This window comes from Manis pentadactyla, chromosome 4, assembly GCF_030020395.1.
Source record: "Manis pentadactyla isolate mManPen7 chromosome 4, mManPen7.hap1, whole genome shotgun sequence".
In the NCBI taxonomy this organism is placed as follows: Eukaryota; Metazoa; Chordata; class Mammalia; order Pholidota; family Manidae; genus Manis; species Manis pentadactyla.
Window position 1 is genome coordinate 173,620,624 of NC_080022.1, and position 21,824 is coordinate 173,642,447.

The 21,824-nt window shown below is 37.1% G+C and overlaps 1 protein-coding gene across 7 annotated transcripts in view; it reads left to right on the forward strand.

Moving 5' to 3' along the window:
• Positions 1-1,738: 1,738 nt before the first annotated feature.
• Positions 1,739-21,824, forward strand: part of CDC27 (cell division cycle 27) — a 69,051-nt gene continuing 48,965 nt past the window's right edge. For 3 of the 7 annotated variants that reach the window (XM_036882942.2, XM_036882944.2, XM_036882941.2), the window contains exons 1-2: positions 1,741-1,928; positions 19,495-19,570. In XM_036882942.2, coding sequence (XP_036738837.1) covers positions 1,902-1,928; positions 19,495-19,570 — 103 coding nt within the window. In that variant the 5' untranslated portion in view covers positions 1,741-1,901. Of the gene's footprint in view, positions 1,929-19,494; positions 19,571-21,824 lie in introns of those variants that run through there. The other 4 variants (XM_057501580.1, XM_036882943.2, XM_036882940.2 and 1 more) reach the window with 4 other exon arrangements.

Here is a 21,824-nt window from a genome sequence, read left to right on the forward strand (position 1 = left end):
CCAGCCACCAAGTCAAGAAGCTGGGGCTAGACTACTGACTGAGGAGAGGCCAAAGCTGTAGAGGAGAACTGAGGTACTCAGCCAACAGCTAGCACTCAGGCCCCAAACATGGGAATGAAGCCATCTTGGATCTTCCAGCCTCAGTCAAGCCAATGACAGTAATACTCTGTATCTGTGCTACCCAGTATGGGAGTCACAACCACATGTGGCTATGAGTCCTTGATATGTGGCTAGGGCATCTGAAGAACTTTCGTTTATAATTTCACTTGATTTTAACTAAACTTTAAATAGCTAGTGGCTACCCTTTTGGGCAGTGTAGAAAACAATTTCCACTCTAATTCATCCAGCATAATCCTGCCTAAAGAACAGTGCACAGGGCAGCACAGAAAGTCACCTTAGCACCTGTCCTTTATGGGGCTACAAGTATAGCAGTTGTTACTAGAGGTGGCTGGTGGTGAAAGTTATAGCTCTGCCAACTGACCTAAAAGAAAAAGAAAAAAAAAGACCTCATTCCACTATCACCCAAAGGAAGGGAGTGACCCACTCTAACCTGGTTTCACCTGCACAAAATGTGAGAACCAGAAGGGGAAATTTCCACACAATGGAATATATCATGAGTCCCACACCTAGCCTAGAGATGTACTGATTAGAAAATTAACCTTCAAAAACGAATTTTCTTCATCTACTCAAAACAAAATTTTAATAGTTCCCTGTTTCATTTTTGGGGGAGAGGGAGCGGGAAGGAAATTGGAGAGAGCTTAGTTATACAGCCATATACATTAATGAATTTAATTATTTCAGTTACTTTTTTCAGACTATGGAAATAGAAGCTCAGTTTGTGACTTGCCTGAGGACCTAAAACTAGTTAGTCCCAGGGATAAGATTCAAAATCAGGCCTCTGGATCTCTTGATATACCAGTTTCCCTCCTCTATCAAGAATAAAAATTTCTGCCTGCCTTCTGAGATTTTCAATGATCCAGTCACCTGAGTGATTATTTTCAGTTAATGCCTTAACTCTTACCAAACTGATGACACTTTGCTTCCCGTCATTTACTAATTCCTTCTAATTCCATCCATCCTTCAAAACCCAGTTTGTCTCCCTCTTATTTTTCATAAAACTTTCCTCATTTAATCTCAAATTCCCTCTCCTCTCAATTTTTACATCACTTACAATGGTCACCACATAATACAGTACTCTGTTTCATCGCTTTTCCCTCATGTCGATCATAATTTCTTTTGAGGACGGGACCATACTAAATCTTTGGAGAGTGTAATTCCAACCAAATTTCCTATTTCCCTTTGAGCCGAGCCATGAACAGGTACTTCTGGAACGGATGAACTGACCTAAGCTCAACAAATACTTCTTGATTAATATAATCAACCCCAAAGTCTCGTGTTTTACCCTTTCTTTAATCCAGCGCGGACCAATTAGTCCAGAAACTAGGAGGGGTGAACGGAGACCTCGTCAGGGACACGTAACGCTCCCCGCCTGCAGCGCAGGACACGCCCAGCCTGCTGGTTGACGACTGGGCGTGGCCCAGCCCTGGGTGGCCGATTGGGCGTGGCGTGCGTGGGTGAAGGCGTGGCTGAGAAGAGGAACTTACGTGCTGGATCAGACTCGGCAGTTTCCGCTAATCCTCGACAATTTCCGGTAAGGGTATCCTCCTCCGCCGATTCACCTCGGGTATTTCCGGCTTCCTCCGGGCTTTTCCGTCTGGCTCCCGCGCAGATCTCTCCCCTTCGGGTATTTCCGTGTCCCGCTCGTAGGTACTCGGCAATCTCTCGGTCTCCCCATCCCCCGGTAACGGTCGCTGGTGAGTTTAAATGAGCCGGGGCTGGCAGGGCCGGAGCCGCTACGGGGGGGCCTGAGGCACTGCAGAAAGTGGGCCTGAACCTCAACGATGACGGTGCTGCAGGAACCCGTCCAGGTAATGATAACCGCCCTCTCTGAGTCTTGGCTCGCAGCCGCGGTCGGAAAGCAGCGTATGGCCACTCCGCGGCCTGCTGCGGCCTAGGCCCGGCTGCTTCTCCCGCCTCCCCTTGTGCCGGCTCCTGCCTATCTTCCCGTCAGTTCGGGGGCCTTGCCCGCAACCTAAGCCCTGTTACCTCTGGTCCTACGTTACTTCTTCCTCTAGTGTGAGCGGGGTTCGGCCATAATGCCTCCTCTCCCCCCGAGCCAACGTCCGGCGAGCCCCTCCTGTCAGTCTAGGGGCCTGGCCGGGGCCGGGGTGAGAGGTGAGGGGGGAACCGAAAACTCGCCCCAGGTGCTCTCTTGACTAAGGGATGATTGGGAAGCACGTTTAATCGGAGCTTGTACTATCTTCAGATCCGTAGGGCAAGTTTGCGGCAGGGGAGAGGGATGGTTTTGTTTTTGTTTTATGTGAAATGGAGAGAGGGTGGGATCGGAATTTTTAATACTAATTTATATTTTGGCATTAGACTTTGTAGCCTACGTTGCTTTTCTCGCTCAGTGAATTAACTACAGGACAATGATCTGAGAGGAGAACTCCAAGGCCCAGTGCTGAGGTGCAAGCACCTATACCAAGGGGAAGGGGTGGAAACGGCAAATCTGTTTTTTTTTTCATAACCTGTGATGGGGATCAGGAGTGTTTTATTGTGCATGTTTGTAAGGTGTTCATGAAATGAAGGACAAATAGTGGTTTTTCCATCCATTTCACTGCTCTTACCACACACCAAGGTGTGCTTTGACGCACAGTGCTCTGTTAGCATGGAAGAAACCCTATTGGATTTTAAGTGTGTGATGCAGTACTAAGTCATTTTTCCACCTGCCATCTGAAGAAACTGTATCTTTTGTTCCTTGGTTTTGGACCAGGTCTGGGAGACTTTCGACCCACCACTTGACCTTTGACTTGATTAGAATAATTGACCTCTACCAACTGCTGTCATTGGGTCATGGACTTTGTTTTGAAGTTATAAAGCAAACTGATTTTAGAAATTCCTTCATATTCCCCTTAATGGGCCTGTGATATCAAATGGAAGTACACTATACTTCATATTTCCTTAATTTTTCTTCCCTGGATGAAATACCAATCCCTCCTAGTTGGCTTCTTCTCCAGCTCTTTATCTATAGCTGATGTTAGTGTCTGAATTCTATAATGTGGTATTCTGTCTTAGGAAATTTACCAGTTTGTAAATTGTGTCAGTGCTTCCAAAGCAATTTCTTGCCATTCAGAATCTTCTTACTAGTAAAGATTCCCTTTCAAAGTTTTTTTTTTTTTTGAGGCCAAACATGAAATTAGAAGTTGCTATGTGTACCTTAAATGAATAAGCAGATCACTCAAGTTGTTTAATTTCTGTTTCATATTCTTGTAATTTTGTCTTGATAGTTAATGATACATTTGCCTTTTCTGGCACCAAAAGGCTCCTAAAATGGTAAGCTAGTTTCATTGCTAGCCTATAACCACTACTTAATAATAATTTCAACTTGTATAAAAATAGGAAAAAGAAGAAAACACATAAGTAGTCAATTCCTAGATAGTGTCCATCAGATTTCCTCTTTTTCCTTAAAGTGCTCTTAGCAATAATACACTTAGGTATTTTTAAGGCTTATGAGTCAAATTTGTTGTCCCCCAGCCCCACGCACTATCTTTGTCCATTAGATTTGGAGACAGTGGTAAGAAATTTTAGGCTATGGCTAGGGGTTAGAATTTGGGTTGTAACTTAGAGTATAAGAACAAGTCATTCAAGAAGTGATCTGTGAGAGGAATAGGCAACATTGGCTAAAATTATAAAAATCAACTGATCAGGGAAAATGCTGAAAATGGGAAAGAGTAAGGAAGAAAATAAGATGATTGAATGTATTTATAAAGGAATGAGAGTTAAGTTGAAAAGTTTCTTTCTGGGGTGCCTCAGAGTTCATGGAATTACTAGGCATAGGAAGCAGTTGAGAGAAAAGATAAGCAAATGTTTTCTGCTTTTTTTGTTTCTTTAAAGTTTTAACGTGGAATACCCAGTCTCATAGACCATGTAAGCCTTCATAGAAGCTCCTCCTCCAAATTATCTCTCATAGAGAAATGTTACTTTATATTTGAGTCTTTACAGAAATCTCCTATTATGAGACAGAAATTTTGTCAGTTGCTTTATTTCTAATACACCTGTTTGGGGAAGACACACTAGCCTAAATGACTTGAATCAGTGCTAATTTGGATGTTTATAAAATTCACCTGATGAAATTGATTTAAAGAAATAAAGCAAAGATGTTTTAATAGATTTATCAAATATTCCTGGGGGTAGGACTTCACAGTTAAGTGTTGGATGAAGTTGTACTAGCCTTGTAAAAATCACCTTAGAAGCAGTATAGTAAGTGGGTACTATACACATAATACCATTTTAGAGCTAATTAGATAGTGAAGAATACTTTTGGCTTGAGATAAGATGTACAGGGACAACATTTAACATGACTTCAAAGGGTACCATATTTCAAATAACTTAGAATCAAAGGTGGTGTATTCAGGAAAATTGTGTTAGATGACAAAACAAAAACAAAAACAAAACAATGGCTTTATTGACGTCAAAGAGGTATGTGAATAGTTCCAGTAAAATTGTTCTAGTCAGTGAGAGTTGAAAAAAATGAAATTTCTTAATCTATTTTATGATTAAAAAAATATGTATGTTTAAATGATAAGTCAATAGGCATTTGACTATGTGATCTTTATTCAAAAAAAATTTATTCAATTTAGCAAAACACATTTGTTCATGAAATTTTCTTTTGGAAAATAGATTGTATTTTCCTATTTTATATTTAGCTACAATATAGTATCTTGAAGATAAGTGCTATGTAGTACCTGACCTGAGAGAGTAAGTTTTAAAGAGTGGGAGTGAAGGAGGATGTCATTACAAATACATATTAATTGAATTATTTTATGGACTTATGTCCTGATAATAGTCCTTTTTGTGCTTATGGTCTGTATAGAAAGAATTAGACAAGTAATCACAAATTAATAATTACAAATTGTGATAAGGACTGTAAATAGGGTGTTAGGACAGACTTAAAAGGAGGGACTTAACCTATGCCCAAGAGTCAGGTTTGTAGTTGGACCCCCAAAGGAGGTAGTAGGAAACAACAAAAAAGTCCTTTTTGAGCAAATAACATTGAAGCTAAATCTGTAATTTAAGAGCATTACAGGCAGAGACAACAGCATGTGCAGAGTCCCTAAGACATAGCAGAACTTGGCATTGAAAGAAGTGAAAGAAGGTCAGTGTGGCTGGAGTTGCATAATAATGGAAGACTGTTATAAGAAATTCAGTTTTATACTAAGTTGTAGTGGGGAATCACTGCAGGATTTCAGCAGAGGGTTGACATGATATCATGTAGATGTTAAGATCTCTCTGACAATTGTGAAAATGTAATGTGGTCAAGAATATCTGCCTGGATTTCATTTTGGTGGTACCATTTAATGAATCCTTTGAAGGGGGAACAGATTTGAAGTAGGACAATTAGGAATTGTTTTGAACAAATTGAATTGGAGATATTTGTAAAACCAACACATTGGAGATACAACCTGTAATCTTGGAGGGGTCCAGGCTTGTTGGGATGATAAGAATGCTTAACAAGAACAGTTGGATAATGTTTCAAGACAGTATGTATTTGATTTCAAAGATAATAATAAATTCAGGAAAGAGAAAGGTCCTTGCAGATCAGAAAAATGGGAAAGGTTTCTTGAAGTAGAACTTAAAGCTTTAGAAGATTGGAAGAGTTTAAACTGGTAGAGAAGAGAAAGAACATTCTTGGCGTGGAATAGCATGAGCAAGAGCCCAAAGTTGAGAATGGTGTTTAGGAAGAAGAGAATAGTAAAGTAGTTACAGCTTTGGCTAGAATGGGATTTGAGAGCAGGAAGAGAGAAGATTTTGCTAACCAAGTAGAATCAGGTTATAGGGGACTAAACATCCAAGCTGAGGAGTTTGATATAATATATTGGTAATAGATAGCCATTATAGGTATTTGAACAGAAGAATTATGTAATGAAAGCACTGCTTTGGGAATATTAACCTGGTTCTGTTGGGAAGGAGGGACAAGATAAGAGGGAAACATACAGCTAGTAGAATAATCCAGTTACGTAGTAATGTACACCAGGGCTTCTCATTTTTGGCACTGTTGATGTTTGGAGCAAGCTAATTCTTTGTTCTGAGGGTGCTGTCCTGTTTATCAGTGTTTTGCAGCATTCCTAGCCTCTATTCACTAGATGTGCCCTTTATTTGTGACAAATAAAAATGCTCCCTGTCTGGACATTGCTGAATGTCCCTTGAGGGGGGGCAAAGTCACCTAGATTGAGAACCACTGATGTCGACCTAACCTAAATTAGAGTTCTAGTAATTAAATTGTAAGGTATAATAGGGAAATTTCTCAGTGATTTTTTTTCTCTTTCTTATCTGACGCTCTTATTATCTATTTTTTCATGGTCTAGAAAAAGGCAGCTATTTTCATTTCTGATGAAACAAAATTTTGTGGTCACGTTGAAATCTGAATTAGTTGTACAACTTGCAGAGGTTTGTTTATATTTTAAATAATCATTTTCAAGAGCAAGTAAGGAAGGAAATTAGTCGTTTAATTTTTATGCTGTTTTGTCTTTTAAAGTAATGAAACTAGGACTAACCCATTAACTTAATACGATATCTCTTTTAAACTTTTGCTTATGAAGCTCTGTTTGCCTTTATAACTTTAGCAGCATTTCATCCATCTGGCTTTAATTTGTAGAATTCCTGAGGTGATGCACTGAGTGATATTCTTCTAGGGACAGGTCCAATACCAGCAGTTGAGCAGAAGTAGGTGAATGACCAGGGGCCTCATCTTAGCCCGCTCATCATCAGCTCCCAATTTGTGTGCCTTAGAGACTAGTCCATTCTCTACCCCATTCTCCCAAGAGAGACAGACATCACGCAAGAACTTAGAGGTACTTGAGCAGAGTGGTGATGGAGCTGTATGTGGGATTCTCTCTGTGATAAGTTTCACTTCTTCAAGAGTATAAGTTGGCTGCATTCACAATCCCTTTCTGACCCTCTTAAAAACTGGTGATAAAGGGATAATGTTACTCTGAACAAAGCTTGATTTTTAAATAAAAAATGGATAGTACTCTTGAATATGATACTTTTTTTTCCTTTTAATTTTAAAAAGACAAAAGAAAATTCAAAATTCTAGGACTTTATGTCCCTAGTACATGTATCAAATTACCTGGTGATCAATAGTTCTAATGTAACTAGTGAATCACTGAGTCTTTTGTGACTTATAAATTACAAAGTAAAGAGTTGTGGCGGATATGCTGGGAAGTGTTACATAAAAGAAACCTGTTATATTTATTGAATTTTTTAAGTGCCAAATGTGTGCCAGCAGTATGCTAGGAGACCTTATATGTATCATTTCATTTAATCCTCACAAATCAAAGAAATAGAGCTCCGTTATTCAGATGAGGAAATTGAGGCTGAGAAAAGTTAAACAGTTCCCCCAAAGTCTCATTGATGGAAGTGCGGACACACAAGTTTGAACACAGATCTCCAAAATCAAATCCTGGGTATTATTATTTATTTTCACCACGTTCTTTGATTATTATTTCTTTCACCACATTCTTTGATTTATAGCAAAATTAAACAAGTAGGTTCCTAGGAAACCCCCATATTTTATAAAGGAGTAATTAGGTGATAATTATTTACATTATGAAGTAATTCTTCTGTGTGCATGGAATTTCTTTCAATAGAGATTTCCAGAAATCCTTAACTATTGAATATACAAGAAAACATAGAACCTTAATGCTTAGACTGACAAATAAGATGCTAACAATGGGTGGACTTCCAGAAATCAGAAATCATTTGTTTATTCTTTCAACATACATTAGTTAAGTACCTGCTTTAAAAAGTACATAATAGATGCTAGAAATACAATAATGAGCAAAACCAGATGTAATCCCTACCTTTTTCAAGTTTGTATTATAGTGAGGAAGACATTACTCAAATAATCTCCTAAATAAGTAAAATTACAACACTGAGAAGTATTCAAAAGGAAAGGTGCTTGGTGTTGTTAGAGGCTTAATAAGGATGCCTAACGTCATCTGGGGGTCCCAAAAAAGCTTTCTCTGAGAAAAAAGTCCAAAGAATGACTAGCATTTGTACAATTTGGAGGAAAAGAGGACTATGCCACGTAAAGTACAATATATATTTAAAGGATCTGTATTAGGACAGTAATATGGCAGGTTTGAGATGCTGAAAGAAGGTCATACTAACTCAGCATAGGAGAACATGATACAGTATGAGGTGGAGAGGTTACCATGGACTGTACCACACCGCCTATTTTGGTGGCTTTGGTTTTTATCATTAAGGACAATGAGAAGCCACTGAAGCATTTTTAAGTAAAGGGGTAATATGATGAGACATGATTTCTGAAAACCTTACAGGGAGAGAATGGATCAATCCCTATAAGATGAGACGCTATTAAAGCAATCCAGGGAAGAAATGGTCACCTTTAAAAAGAGAATGTTTAGTAAATGCAAATTAAAACCACAATGAGATAACACCTTACACCAGTTAGGATGGCCAACATCCAAAAGACAAACAACAACAAATGCTGGTGAGGATGTGGAGAAAGGGGAACCCTCCTATACTGCTGGTGGGAATGTAAACTAGTTCAACCATTGTAGAAAGCAATATGTAGGTTCCTCAAAAAACTCAAAATAGAAATACTATTTAACCCAGGAATTCCACTCCTAGGAATTTACCCTAAGAATGCAGGAGCCCAGTTTCAAAAAGACATATGCACCCCTATGTTTATCGCAGCACTATTCACAATAGCCAAGAAATGGAAGCAACCTAAGTGTTCATCAGTAGATGAATGGATAAAGAAGATGTGGTACATATACACAATGGAATATTATTCAGCCATAAGAAGAAGAAAACAAATCCTACCATTTGCAACAACATGGATGGAGCTAGAGGGTATTATGCTCAGTGAAATAAGTCAGGCGGAGAAAGGAAAGGCCCAAATGATTTCACTCACCTGTGGAGTATAACAACAAAGCAAAAACTGAAGAAACAAAACAGCAGCAGACTCACAGAACCCAGGAATGGACTAGCAGTTACCAAAGGGCAAGGGGTTGTGAAGGGTGGGTGGGAAGGGAGGGATAAGGGGATTAAGGGGCTTTATGGTTAGCACACATAATATGGGGGGGCAGGGAGGCAAGGGGAAGGCAGTATAGCACAGATAAGACAAGTAGTGACTCTATAGCATCTTAGTACACTGGTGGACAGTGACTGCAACGGGGTGTGTGTGGGGGACTTGATAATATGGGTGAATGCAATAACCACATCGTTGCTCATGTGAAACCTGAGCATAACTTGTATATCAATGATACATTAATTTTTAAAAAAAGTAAATGTTTATTGAGTTTCTTCCTTTCATTATTACTGCAGTTGACTAATTTAAAGATGTAGCATTTTGAAAGATACTTGCGCATATGGTTCCAGAACCCTAAGTCATATGTGTTCTGGTAGAATACGAGAGGTCCAGATAAGTTCTTGTAGGGTTTAGAATTCATCCAAGCATTGTGCCAGACTTATCTCAGAGATGAGTGTTTTTATCTTTATTTCACAGATGATTAAAACTAGAGGTCAGAGAAATGACTTGGTCATCTTCGTTAGTGTCAGAAGGACCCTCTTTATCTGACCTGGATTGGGGTTAATAAGCATTCAAGAAATAATTGTTGAGTCAGTTGTTTTCTGAGTGACTTTTCTGGAGTCATTATGCAGCCCAAATGTTGAAATTCTCTTAGGAAAACACTCATAGTTTATCTCTTTGCTGTGAGGTAGTATAGAGGAGATGTAGGCTAGATGGCAGTGTTTCTGTAGCATATTTTAACACCTGCTCTTATATTCATTCCTTGCCAACACCACATAGTTTTGTTCTAAGGCTCAGCTTCCCAGAAAACAAAAATCAGAGTGACTATGACAGTGACCAAAAAGGTGCTTACGAAATTAATGCCTGACTTTATTCACAATTTCTTACTGTCGCTTAAGACCTAAAAATCCAAAATGTTAAGGCTTTGTAAAGCCCACCTAAAGAATTTGATTTTCTCAGATTGGGTTTTGTTATTTTTTACTGACATCAGGATCATACGTTAAAGCAGATGCTCAATAAATGTTTACTGAATGAATGAATGATGTGTTTCAAAAGTGGTAGGCATATTGAGTAAGATGGTAAGGCAAAGAATCTGAGTAGTATTGAGGGAAGTATATGACATGATCTAGGCTGCTATTAACCAGAAAAATCTGGATATCTTCCAGGTATTTATAGATCACACCACTGAGAGATTTTTTTGCCCAAAAACCTGAGCAGTTTCAACCTCACTGTCAGACTGACCCCCATATCTCCTTACCAGATTCTTGCTTACTTTGCTCTTTCATGTTTATTGTGTCAAAGAAGAAATAACTAGGTGTTATTTTGTGTTGTCTGTATTGTCAACATTAGTGTTTCCTTTTATTCATATTAATAAAAGTTAATTATGGTAGGAATGTCCTAACTTGTGTTTTACCTTCAGGTTGGGTTTCTATAAGTTTGTAGGTTAGTAAATGGAAAATGGATTGATTTCCAAAACAAATACTCATTCAGCATTTATTGAGCACTTACTATGTTTAAAGGCAGTTAACTAAGATAACTAGGTAAGTAACTATTTAAGTAAAATAACCAGGGAATTATAGGGAAAAATAGAATCTGGTTTTGATCCTCAAGAAGTCACAACCTAATTAACCAAATAATATAACCAAATCTAATAAACACCCTGAATAAAAAAGTATAAACCAAATTGTCTAGAACCTCAGAGGATAGGGTAATTACTTTTGTATTGGGTAGATCAGTGAAGGGTTCATAAAAAGCAGAGCAACATGCAAGCTGAATTTTAAAGAAAGGATAACTAAAATTTCAGAAGATAGAAGTTAAAGACAAAGAATAGCAGCCCCAACAGATGCAGACTCTGAAGTATGAAAATACAGGGATATTTAGGGACCAATGGAGGCTTTTTCTGGCTCAAGACCATAGGCAGCTTTGATAAGATATGAAAACAGCTGAAAAGGGGAGATTAAAGCCAGATGGAATTTGAATGGTTTACTAAGGAGTTTGTGCTTTATTCTATAATACTTATTTTGTAAACTTTGTGGGGCTATTCAAGAGGAGTCTAGAAAGTTTTGATCAAGGAGGAAGATATGATGATGGCAGCAGCTAAAATGTACTGACTAAATTACTAGTTATGTGCTTGGAAACCGTTATGTACTTTACTGGAATCTTACGTTTTAAGTGAGAGACTAAGACTTGAGACAGTAAGTTACTTGCTCAAGACCCAGAAGTAGTAAGTCATGGAATGAGGATTTGAAGCCAAGTCCCTCACTATCTATCATCTTCTGTTTAGCAGTGATGATATTTGTTTGAGTAAAGTAATTCTGGGACAGGATGGATTACAGTAAGCTTGCAGGCAGGAAGACCACTTAGGAGACTGTAAGAGTTTTAAAAGAATGAAAATTTTGTTATGGACAGGGACTAGGAAAGAGGGAATAGATTCTAGGTACCTTTCTTTAGGTTCAATTCTGTAAAGGATGGTTAGATTCAGTAGCCAGTCCATTAAAACCGTTTAAATCCATAATGTACCCCAATTGAGTTACCAATATGTTTATTATTTCATGTATACTTGCCCGACATCTGTGACCTTGTATGGTAAACAACATTTTGAGTTTCAAACAAACACTTTCCAGTCCTGGCAGCACTAGTGCTCAAGGCACTAGGACTGTGGTAGTCCCTAATACACGAAAGAGGAAGTGCCCTTCTAGGTCAGTAACTTGTCTTTTCCCCTTTCTTCTAAGTATCAAAATTTATTCCCACAAATATTTGTTGCACATCCATTATGTATCAGACTGATACTATCTCCCATCAGCTAGACCAATAATTCTTAATGAACTAGGATATCTGTGAACCCCTAACACTGTACACAGGTTTTCTGTATATATGTGCTCGTGCTTTTTCCTGGGGAGGAGGTACATAGTTTTGATAAGTTTTTCAGAAGACTGTGCTATAAAGAAAGGAAGAACTACATATCTAGAAAAGTAGAAGACTCGTTCTGAACTCTGCTTACCGATATAAAGGTTTAAAAGTAAAGGTACCTGAACTCAACCCCAGCTTCCAGGAATTTGATTTGGTGAATCTGAGGTATAGAGCACCATCAGGCAAAGGTTGATAGCCACTGAGCTAAACAGGAGTGACACTGAAAGGTACTCCATGAGAACAGAAACTGGTTGTTAATTACTGGGTCACTGTACTCCTAGAGTCTAGAAAGTGCCTGGCACATAGTAAGAACTCAGTAAGTATTTATTGGATGAATGAGTACTAGAGCCCTCCAGTTCAGAAAGGCTAGACAAGACACACCTGCCCCATTGCTTTTCATTCATAAGTCATGCTGAAATCAGTAAAAAACAAAACAGAACAAAAACAATCCTTCACATAATAGTAGTGTCTACCTTTGTAGTCTAAATAGCTAAGTGTGCTGCTGCTCTCCGCATGGGCAGATGCTGTCAGAAGCAAAGCCAAGGACTGGTTAGACCCTTAGTTAATGGTATGGGGAGGAGTTATCCGTAACAATATGGTACATGTTATTGGGGGTTTTGGTTGTTTCAGCACAACTTGCTTTTTTATTTATGAGGTTCTAATTAGGGAAGAATCATGTAATGCTCTAACAGTCCGCTTAAACAGGTCTTAGTGGTATTTTGTGGCTTTCTCTTTTCTCTTCACATCTTCTTTATTCCCAGTAATATGGAGGACCCTCCTATTACTAATGAGTCTTTTTAGTGTGGTATGAAATTTCAGTATTCAAAGTATTCTTTTCTGTGATACTGAGAGACACTGTGGGATTAATTTGTATGGAGGTATTCTAGCAACAAGCATATATGGCAGCTTTGTCTTCTGGAGATTATAAATAGGGCATTTGGACAAATTTGGCTTTTTGGCAAATATTATGGAGTCTATAAGCATCTGAAAATTCTAGGGTTTCTCTTATTTAAAGCAGACAAATCACATTTTTATGCACATTGGTGGAATCATCTTACAGGATATGACAGCTACTTCTGAAAATATTTTGGAAAAGTGAAATGGTAGTTGGTATTGAATTTCAGACCAAAGGAACAGTTCTTTGTAGCCCAACTAATTTAGGTGGGTCATGAAAGGAGATGGTATTGGGGTTCTTTCCATTAACATGGGATGTTTTAATAGGCATAAGAAATGGGTTTGGTCCAAGAAGGAACATGAAGACCTACAAACAAGAGGCCTTAAAACTTGAGTAATTCAAGACTTTCTTTTAAAGCAAAGGAACATATCCTAAAGGATTAGAAATTTAGCATAACATCTTGAATTAACATTGCATGAGACAACCTCTTTGGCTTTGGGGATTCCTCTGAGCAGAGAAGTTTTTAGTTAGAATAAGTCTTCTTTAGATCAGAACTTTCAAACTTTTATATATATATAAATCACCTGGGGATCTTGTTAAAAATGCAGATTCTGATTCAGTAAGTCTAGGGTGGGGTCTGAGATTCCACACTTTTGAGAAAGCTCCCAGGGGATGCTAGCATTGCTGTTCCAGGGACCACTCTGAGTAGCAAAGTTTTAGGTAGTTCTTGAAGTAGCTGGAAATAACTGGGTTAAGAACACTAACATTGGAGAAAAATGCTGCCTGTGTTAGTATATTTAACTAAAAATAACTTTAAATTCTCATCTTCTTCCTTTCCCTTGTATATGGATGGGAATGGTCAGATCAGACATCTCTGAGACTTTATAAAATTTAGACTGTAAACAATAAGGTTAAACCAGAGATTCCAAACAAAGTTAATTTACCAGTTTCTTTCTTGAGGAAATAGAAAAATATACCCTTGGGCTAAGTATGTCACCAACTACTTTTGGGACATTTAATTTAAAAAATTAGAATTAATCATATTCATCACAGTGTTACTGAACATTTGTTTATTCATTCAAATGTTTGAGTTTTTACTATATCCAAGTATACTAATCACTTAAAGTGTAATCTAGGTTTACTATTTACTATTATAATGTTAGCTAATGATCTTCATTAGGTAATCAGAACTTACTGGTTTTATCCTAACAATTATTAAATCACTCAACAAATTATGAGCTAGTGTACATGTTAAAATAAAAAACAACACTGTTAATTCATGATCAGCTGGGAGATATCTCAAAAGTAGTTACTAAAAATATGTAAGTTCATGAATAATTTTTTAAATTAATTGGAGAACTTTCTTATATTATGACAGAAAAGAAATCCAGAGGGGTTAAAAGAAACTCCTTTGGTGTCTAAAAATGATAGGTAAAATGTAAACATACCCAGGTAACTTATGTGAAAGGCTAAAAGTTAATGTTACATGACACACAAAATTAAAAGAAATCTTTCTGGTCTAGTGCTCCTAAAAATGCCAGGTAATATAGTAAGAAAAGGCATGTTGTCCAACAGAAAAATGTATGACACATGAACAGGCATTTGACAGACCAATAAATAGGAAATAAATTACCAGTGAACACAGCCTCATCTTAATGTTCAGGGAAATGCTAATTTAAAACATGCCATTTTACATCTATCATTGGTTAAAATTAGAAAGTTTGACAATACTTAGTGTAGATAAGGATTTGGAATAATAGAAACTCATACAGTATTCTGGGTTTTTTGGTTTCATTAATATACAATCACATGAGCAACATTGTGGTTACTAGATTTCCCCCCATTATCAAGTCCCCACCACATACCCCATTACAGTCACTGTCCATCAATGAAGTAAGATGCTATAGAGTCACTACTTGTCTTCTTTGTGCTATACTGCCCTTTGCCCTCCCTTCTCCCCCTATATTATGTGTGCTAACCATAAAGCCCCTTAATCCCCTTATCCCTCCCTTCCCACCTACCCTTCCCAACCCCTTGCCCTTTGGTAACTGCTAGTCCATTCTTGGGTTCTGTGAGTCTGCTGCTATTTTGTTCCTTCAGTTTTTTCTTTGTTTTTATACTCCACAGGTGAGTGAAATCATTTGATACTTGTCTTTCTCCACCTGGCTTATTTGACTGAGCATAATACCCTCTAACTCCATCCATGTTGCTGCAAATGGAGGATTTTTTTCTTCCTATGGCTGAATAATATTCCATTGTGTGTATGTACCACATCTTCTTTATCCATTCATCTACTGATGGACACTTAGGTTGCTTCCATTTCTTGGCTATTGTAAATAGTGCTGCGATAAACATACGTGTGCATATGTCTTTTTCAAACTGAACTCCTGCATTCTTAGGGTAAATTCCTAGGAGTGGAATTCCTTGGTCAAATGGTATTTCTATTTTGAGTTTTTTGAGGAACCTCCATACTGCTTTCCACTAATGTACATTCCCACCAGCAGTGTAGGAGGGTTCCCCTTTCTCCACAACTTTGCCAGCATTTGTTGTTTGTCTTTTGGATGGTGGCCAAACACCTAACTGGTGTGAGGTGATATCTCACTGTGGTTTTAATTTGCATTTCCCTGATGATAAACGATGTGGAGCATCTTTTCATGTGCCTGTTGGCCATCTGAATTTCTTCTTTGGAGAACTGTCTGTTTAGATGCTCTGCCCATTTTTTAATTGGATTATTTGCTTTTTGTTTGTTGAGGTGCGTGAGCTCTTTGTATATTTTGGATGTCAACCCCTTATCGGATCTGTCATTTATGAATATATTCTCCCATACTGTAGGATGCCTTTTTGTTCTACTAATGGTATCCTTTGCTGTGCCGAAGCTTTTTAGTTTGATATAGTTCCACTTGTTCATTTTTGCTTTTGTTTCCCTTGCCTGTGGAGATATGATCATGAAGAAGTTGTTCATGTTTATATTCAAGAGAGTTATGCCTATGTTTTCTTCTAAGACTTTTATGGTTTCACGACTTACGTTCAGGTCTTTGATCCATTTCGAGTTTACTTTTATGTATGGAGTTAGACAGTAATCCAGTTTCATTCTCTTACGTGTAGCTGTCCAGTTTTGCCAACACCAGCTGTTGAAGAGGCTGTCATTCCCCCATTGTATGTCCATGGCTCCTTTATCATATATTAACTGACTATATATGCTTGGGTTAATATCTGGACTCTCTATCAAATTGTCTTGATTACTGTGGCTTTGTAGTAGAGCTTGAAGTTGGGAAGCGAGATTCCCCCCTGCTTTATTCTTCCTTCTCAGGATTGCTTTGGCTATTCGGGGTCTTTTGTGGTTCCATATGAATTTTAGAACTATTTGTTCCAGTTTGTTGAAGAATGCTGTCAGTATTTTGATAGGGATTGCATAGAATCTGTAGATTACTTTTGGCAGGATGGCCATTTTGGCAATATTAATTCTTCCTACCCAAGAGCATGGGATGAGTTTCCATTTGTTAGTGTCCTCTTTAATTTCTCTTAGGAGTGTCTTGTAGTTTTCAGGGTATAGGTCTTTCACTTCCTTGGTTAGGTTTATTCCTAGGTATTTTATTCTTATGCAATTGTGAATGGAATTGTTTTCCTGATTTCTCTTTCTGCTCGTTCATTGTTAGTGTATAGGAATGCAACAAATTTCTGTGTATTATTAATTTTGTATCCTACAACTTCGCTGAATTCAGATAACAGTTCTAGTAGTTTTGGAGTGGATTCTTTAGGGTTTTTTATGTACAGTATCATGTCATCTCCAAACAGGGACAGTTTAACTTCTTCCTTGCCAGTCTGGATGCCTTTTATTTCTTTATGTTGTCTGATTGCTGTGGCTAGGACCTCCAGTATTATGTTGAATAAAAGTGGGGAGAGTGGGCATCCTTGTCTTGTTCCCGATCTTAGAGGAAAAGTTTTCAGCTTCTCACTGTTAAGTATGATGTTGGCTGTGGGTTTATCATATATGGCCTTTATTATGTTGAGGTACTTGCCCTCTATACCCATTTTGTTGAGAGTTTTTATCATGAATGGATGTTGAATTTTGTCGAATGCTTTTTCAGCATCTATGGAAATGATCATGTGGTTTTTGTCCCTTTTGTTGATGTGGTGGATAATGTTGATGGATTTTCGAGTGTTGTACCATCCTTGCATCCCTGGGATGAATCCCACTTGATCATGGTGTATGAGCCTCTTGATGTATTTTTGAGTTTGGTTTGCTAATATTTTGTTGAGTATTTTTTGCATCTATGTTCATCAGGGAAATTGGTCTGTAGTTTTCTTTTTTGTGTGGTGTCTTTTCCTGGTTTTGATATTAGAGTGATGCTGGTGGCTTCATAGAATGAGTTTGGAAGTACTCCATCATCTTCTATTTTTTGGAAAACTTTAAGGAGAATGGGTATTATGTCTCCTCTAAATGTCTGATAAAATTCAGTAGTGAAGCCATCTGGACCGGGAATTTTGTTCTTGGGTAGTTTTTTTATTACCGATTCAATTTCATTGCTGGTAATTGGTCTGTTTAGATTTTCTGTTTCTTCCTGGGTCAGTCTTGGAAGGTTGTATTTTTCTAGAAAGTTGTCCATTTCTTCTAGGTTATCCAGTTTGTTAGCATATAGATTTTCATAGTATTCTCTAATAATTCTTTGTGTTTCTGTGGTGTCCATTGTGATTTTTCCTTTCTCATCTCTGATTCTGTTTATGTGTGTAGATTCTCTTTTCTTCTTAATAAGTCTGGCTAGGGGTTTATCTGTTTTGTTTATTTTCTCAAAGAACCGGCTCTTGGTTTCATTAATTTTTTCTATTGTTTTATTCTTCTCAATTTTATTTACTTCTTCTCTGATCTTTATTATGTCCCTCCTTCTGCTGACTTTGGGCCTCATTTGTTCTTCTTTTTCCAGTTTCAGTAGTTGTGAGTTTAAGCTGACTATTCATTTGGGATTGTTCTTCCTTCTTTAAATAGGCCTGGATTGCTATGTACTTTCCTCTTAGAACTGCCTTCACTGTATCCCACAGAAGTTGGGGCATTGTGCTGTTGTTTTCATTTGTCTCCATATGTTGCTTGATCTCTGTTTTAATTTGTTCATTGATCCATCGATTATGTAGGAGTGTGTTGTTAAGCCTTCATGTGTTTGTGAGCCTTTTTGTTTTCTTTGTACAATTTATTTGTAGTTTTATACCTTTGTTATCTGAGAAGTTGGTTAGTACGATTTCAATCTTTCTGAATTTACTAGAAACTCAAACGTTGTTAACAGTGTAAATTAAACCAACAATTTCAGAAAATGATTTGATATTACTTAGTAAAGATGAACATGCATATATACTCAACCCCATAATTTCATTTTAAGTATATATCTTAATTTGGATAAATTCTTAGGCATGGACTCAGATGAATATAATGTTGCAGCATTGTTATAACTGGGGGAAAAACACAAATGTTCATATGCTATAAAATGAATAAAATACATTTTGGTATATTTATACCATGGAAATATTAGTTATTTAGCAATGTAAATGAATTAACTCCAGGCCCATATATCAAGGATGAATTTTCAAAATGTAATATTGGGTTATAAAAGCAAATCATAGCAGAATATATATAATATGATGGTATTTATTTAAAATTCAAAAAGAGGGAAACTAAATGTTACATTGCTTAAGGATGATACATACAAATGTATAAAAATTGTGAGGAAAACCAAAAGAAAGATTAATAAAATTCAGGATGGTGGTTTCCTCTTTAAGTCAGAGAGAAGTTATGTGACCAATGAGAAGCCCTTAGGGAGGGGATATCTTTAAAGAGACTGGTAACATTTTATGTCAAGCTCGATAGTGAGTACATGGTTCTGAATGTTTTTGTTTATTATTACTTAAAATGTCCTTCTATCTGATGCATACTTTATGTAATATGTTTCATAACTCTGAAAATAAAAAAATATGTTAAATTAAAAGTTTTTCCTATGATAGATTTATTTATTTGTATTCTAGTATGCTTCCTTGAGTGGATGAGAATAAAGTAGCATTACAGGTAACTGGTGGTAACTGGTGGTAAGGTTTTTGTGAGAGGGTGACATACGTTTGAATATCTCCCTCACGTGTATCATGAAAAGTGTAGTTTAGTGGGGTAGGCAAACCTGTAAATGAATAGCTGATATGAGTGCTCCACTGGAAGAGATAAGTTTACCGAAGAAGTGTCTGGAGATCAGCTAGAAAAGCTGCATGAAGCAGATGTTATTTAAGGTGTTATTTAAGTTGGGTCTTAGGGGTGAGCAGTTTATAAGGGGAGGTAGGTGAGCCCACATTACCCAAAAAGAAGTAAACTAAAGTCCAAAGGCACAGAGGCCTAAAAGTCTGTGGAGAGTTGAATAAGTTCAGGTATTAGGAGCCATGCCTTGAAGAGACTTATTTAACACACTATGGAGTTTACCACTTTGGGCACTGATGTTTTATTAAATTAGGGATGTTGATATTATAGGCAAGTCTGTGTGCTAGGAGTTACCTTGAAACTCCATATGTTTGTATGTTTATGCTCTTTTTGCTCCACTTGCAGGCTGCTATATGGCAAGCACTAAACCACTATGCTTACCGAGATGCAGTTTTCCTTGCAGAACGACTGTATGCAGAAGGTTTGTAATCTATTCATGTTTCTTGAACCATAAATGAATAAAATATATGGAATGCCATCACTTTTTATGACCATAATCAGATTCTGGGTATCGTTTTTGTTTTTTATTTATGATTGACAGTCATTCATAAAAACTTTTCCTTTTATCTGTGGGACTTCCTTATACGCTATTTTTAATAACTGTACAGTTGCTTCAGGTTTTACACTGTGGTTTACTTAATCATTTTCCAATCTTTAGGTGTTTTTCACCAGGCTTTTTATTAGAAAAGAGTCTGTATCCTGTGGCTAAGAGCATGGATTTAGACTCTACAGCCTCCATGTAAACACCGTGTCACTCAAATGCACAGCTGTATACCTTGGGCAAATTACATAATATCTTAGTATTTCAGTTTTCTCATCTATAAAATTAAAGATAACAATTGCCTCATAGAACTGAAGAATTAAATGAGAATTAATATATTTAAAGCACTTGGCTCAGCCTTCTGGCATGGTAATAAATGCTCAATAAACAATCTGTTGGTAATGTGTGTATATATATATATATATATTTGATATCATTAATATACAATCACGTGAGCAGCATTGTGGTTACCAGATTCCCCCCATTATCAAGTCTCCACCACATACCCCATTACAGTCACTGTCCATCAGCATAGTAAGATGCTATAGAGTCACTACTTGTCTTCTCTGTGCTATACTGCCTTCCTTGTGCCCCCCCAACCTATGTTATGTGTGCTAATCGTAATGACCCTTATTCCCCTTCTCCCTCCCTTCCCACCTACCTTCCCCAGTTCCTTTCCCTTTGGTAACTGTTAGTCCACTCTTGAGTTCTATGAGTCTGCTGCTGTTTTGTTCCTTCAGTTTTTGCTTTGTTCTTATGCTCCATAGATGAGTGAAATCATTTGGTACTTGTCTTTTTCCACCTGGCTTATTTCACTGAGCATAATACCCTCTAGCTCCATCCATGTTGTTGCAAATGGTAGGATTTGTTTTCTTCTTCTTATGGCTGAATAATATTCCATTGTGTATATGTACCACATCTTCTTTATCCATTCATCTACTGATGAACACTTAGATTGCTTCCATTTCTTGGCTATTGTAAATAGTGGTGCAATAAACATAGGTGTGCATATGTCTTTTTGAAACTGGGCTCCTGCATTCTTAGGGTAAATTCCTTAGGAGTGGAATTCCTGGGTTAAATGGTATTTCTATTTTGAGTTTTTTGAGGAACCTCCATATTGCTTTCCACAATGGTTGAACTAGTTTACATTCCCACCAGCAGTGTAGGAGGGTTCCCCTTTCTCCGCATCCTCGCCAGCATTTGTTGTTCCTAGTCTTTTCTGTGTTGACCATCCTAACTGGTGTGAGGTGATATCTCATTGGTAATGTATTTTTGTTTCTGTCATTAATTATTATAATTGTCTTTCTCAGATGCTAATATAGATAATTATGTACAGCTTTTTTTTTTCTTTAAAGTAATTTCCTTGGGTTGTATACTTTAAAATAGAATGTGCAAGTCAAAGAATATCACCAGTTCTATAACAAATTACTTTTTGCCCAGTTGATGACCCAGCAGAGAGAGGTATAATCATCTGGGGTGCCATCAACAGTGTTAAAACTTCTTCATAATCCTGCTGGTATCAGATTTGACCATTTTAATGTAATTTTGCTCACTTGAGAATTGTGAGGTATTTTGTCTTGCATTTTTATATCTATGAGGGATTCTGGGTCATTTTCTGACGTGTTTATTTTAAATTTATTGGTACTTCTGTAAGCTGTATCTTTATTGCATATTTGCCCCAGATTATTGCTTTTTAATCTTAATTCTATTGATGTGTATTATTCTAAATTTTTATGTAGTTTATCTTACCAGCTTTGTCATTTATACTTTCTCTCATTTATACTTTTCTCTGGAAAATTGTCATCTTTCTACAACTGTATAAATACTTGGTTTTTGGTAGTTTAAAAAAAATTAACTTATTTTTACTTAATTATTCAATATTATTTATTAAATAATGCTTTTTTTCCTCCCACGTAGTTATTTTACTTGGTTTTATTTTAAATTAAAAAAAATTTTTCAGTCTCTCTCCAAGCATGATTTCAAAGTAGTTAAAACATCATTAAGCCCATCATATACCACAAATATAAAACCAGTTTGTACAGAAGTTTAGGATGTAAGCAAAAGTAGAGAAAATAAAAATAGGAAATAATACTAAAATACTGAAGTTAGTATATGTAGGTGAAATATTCAACAA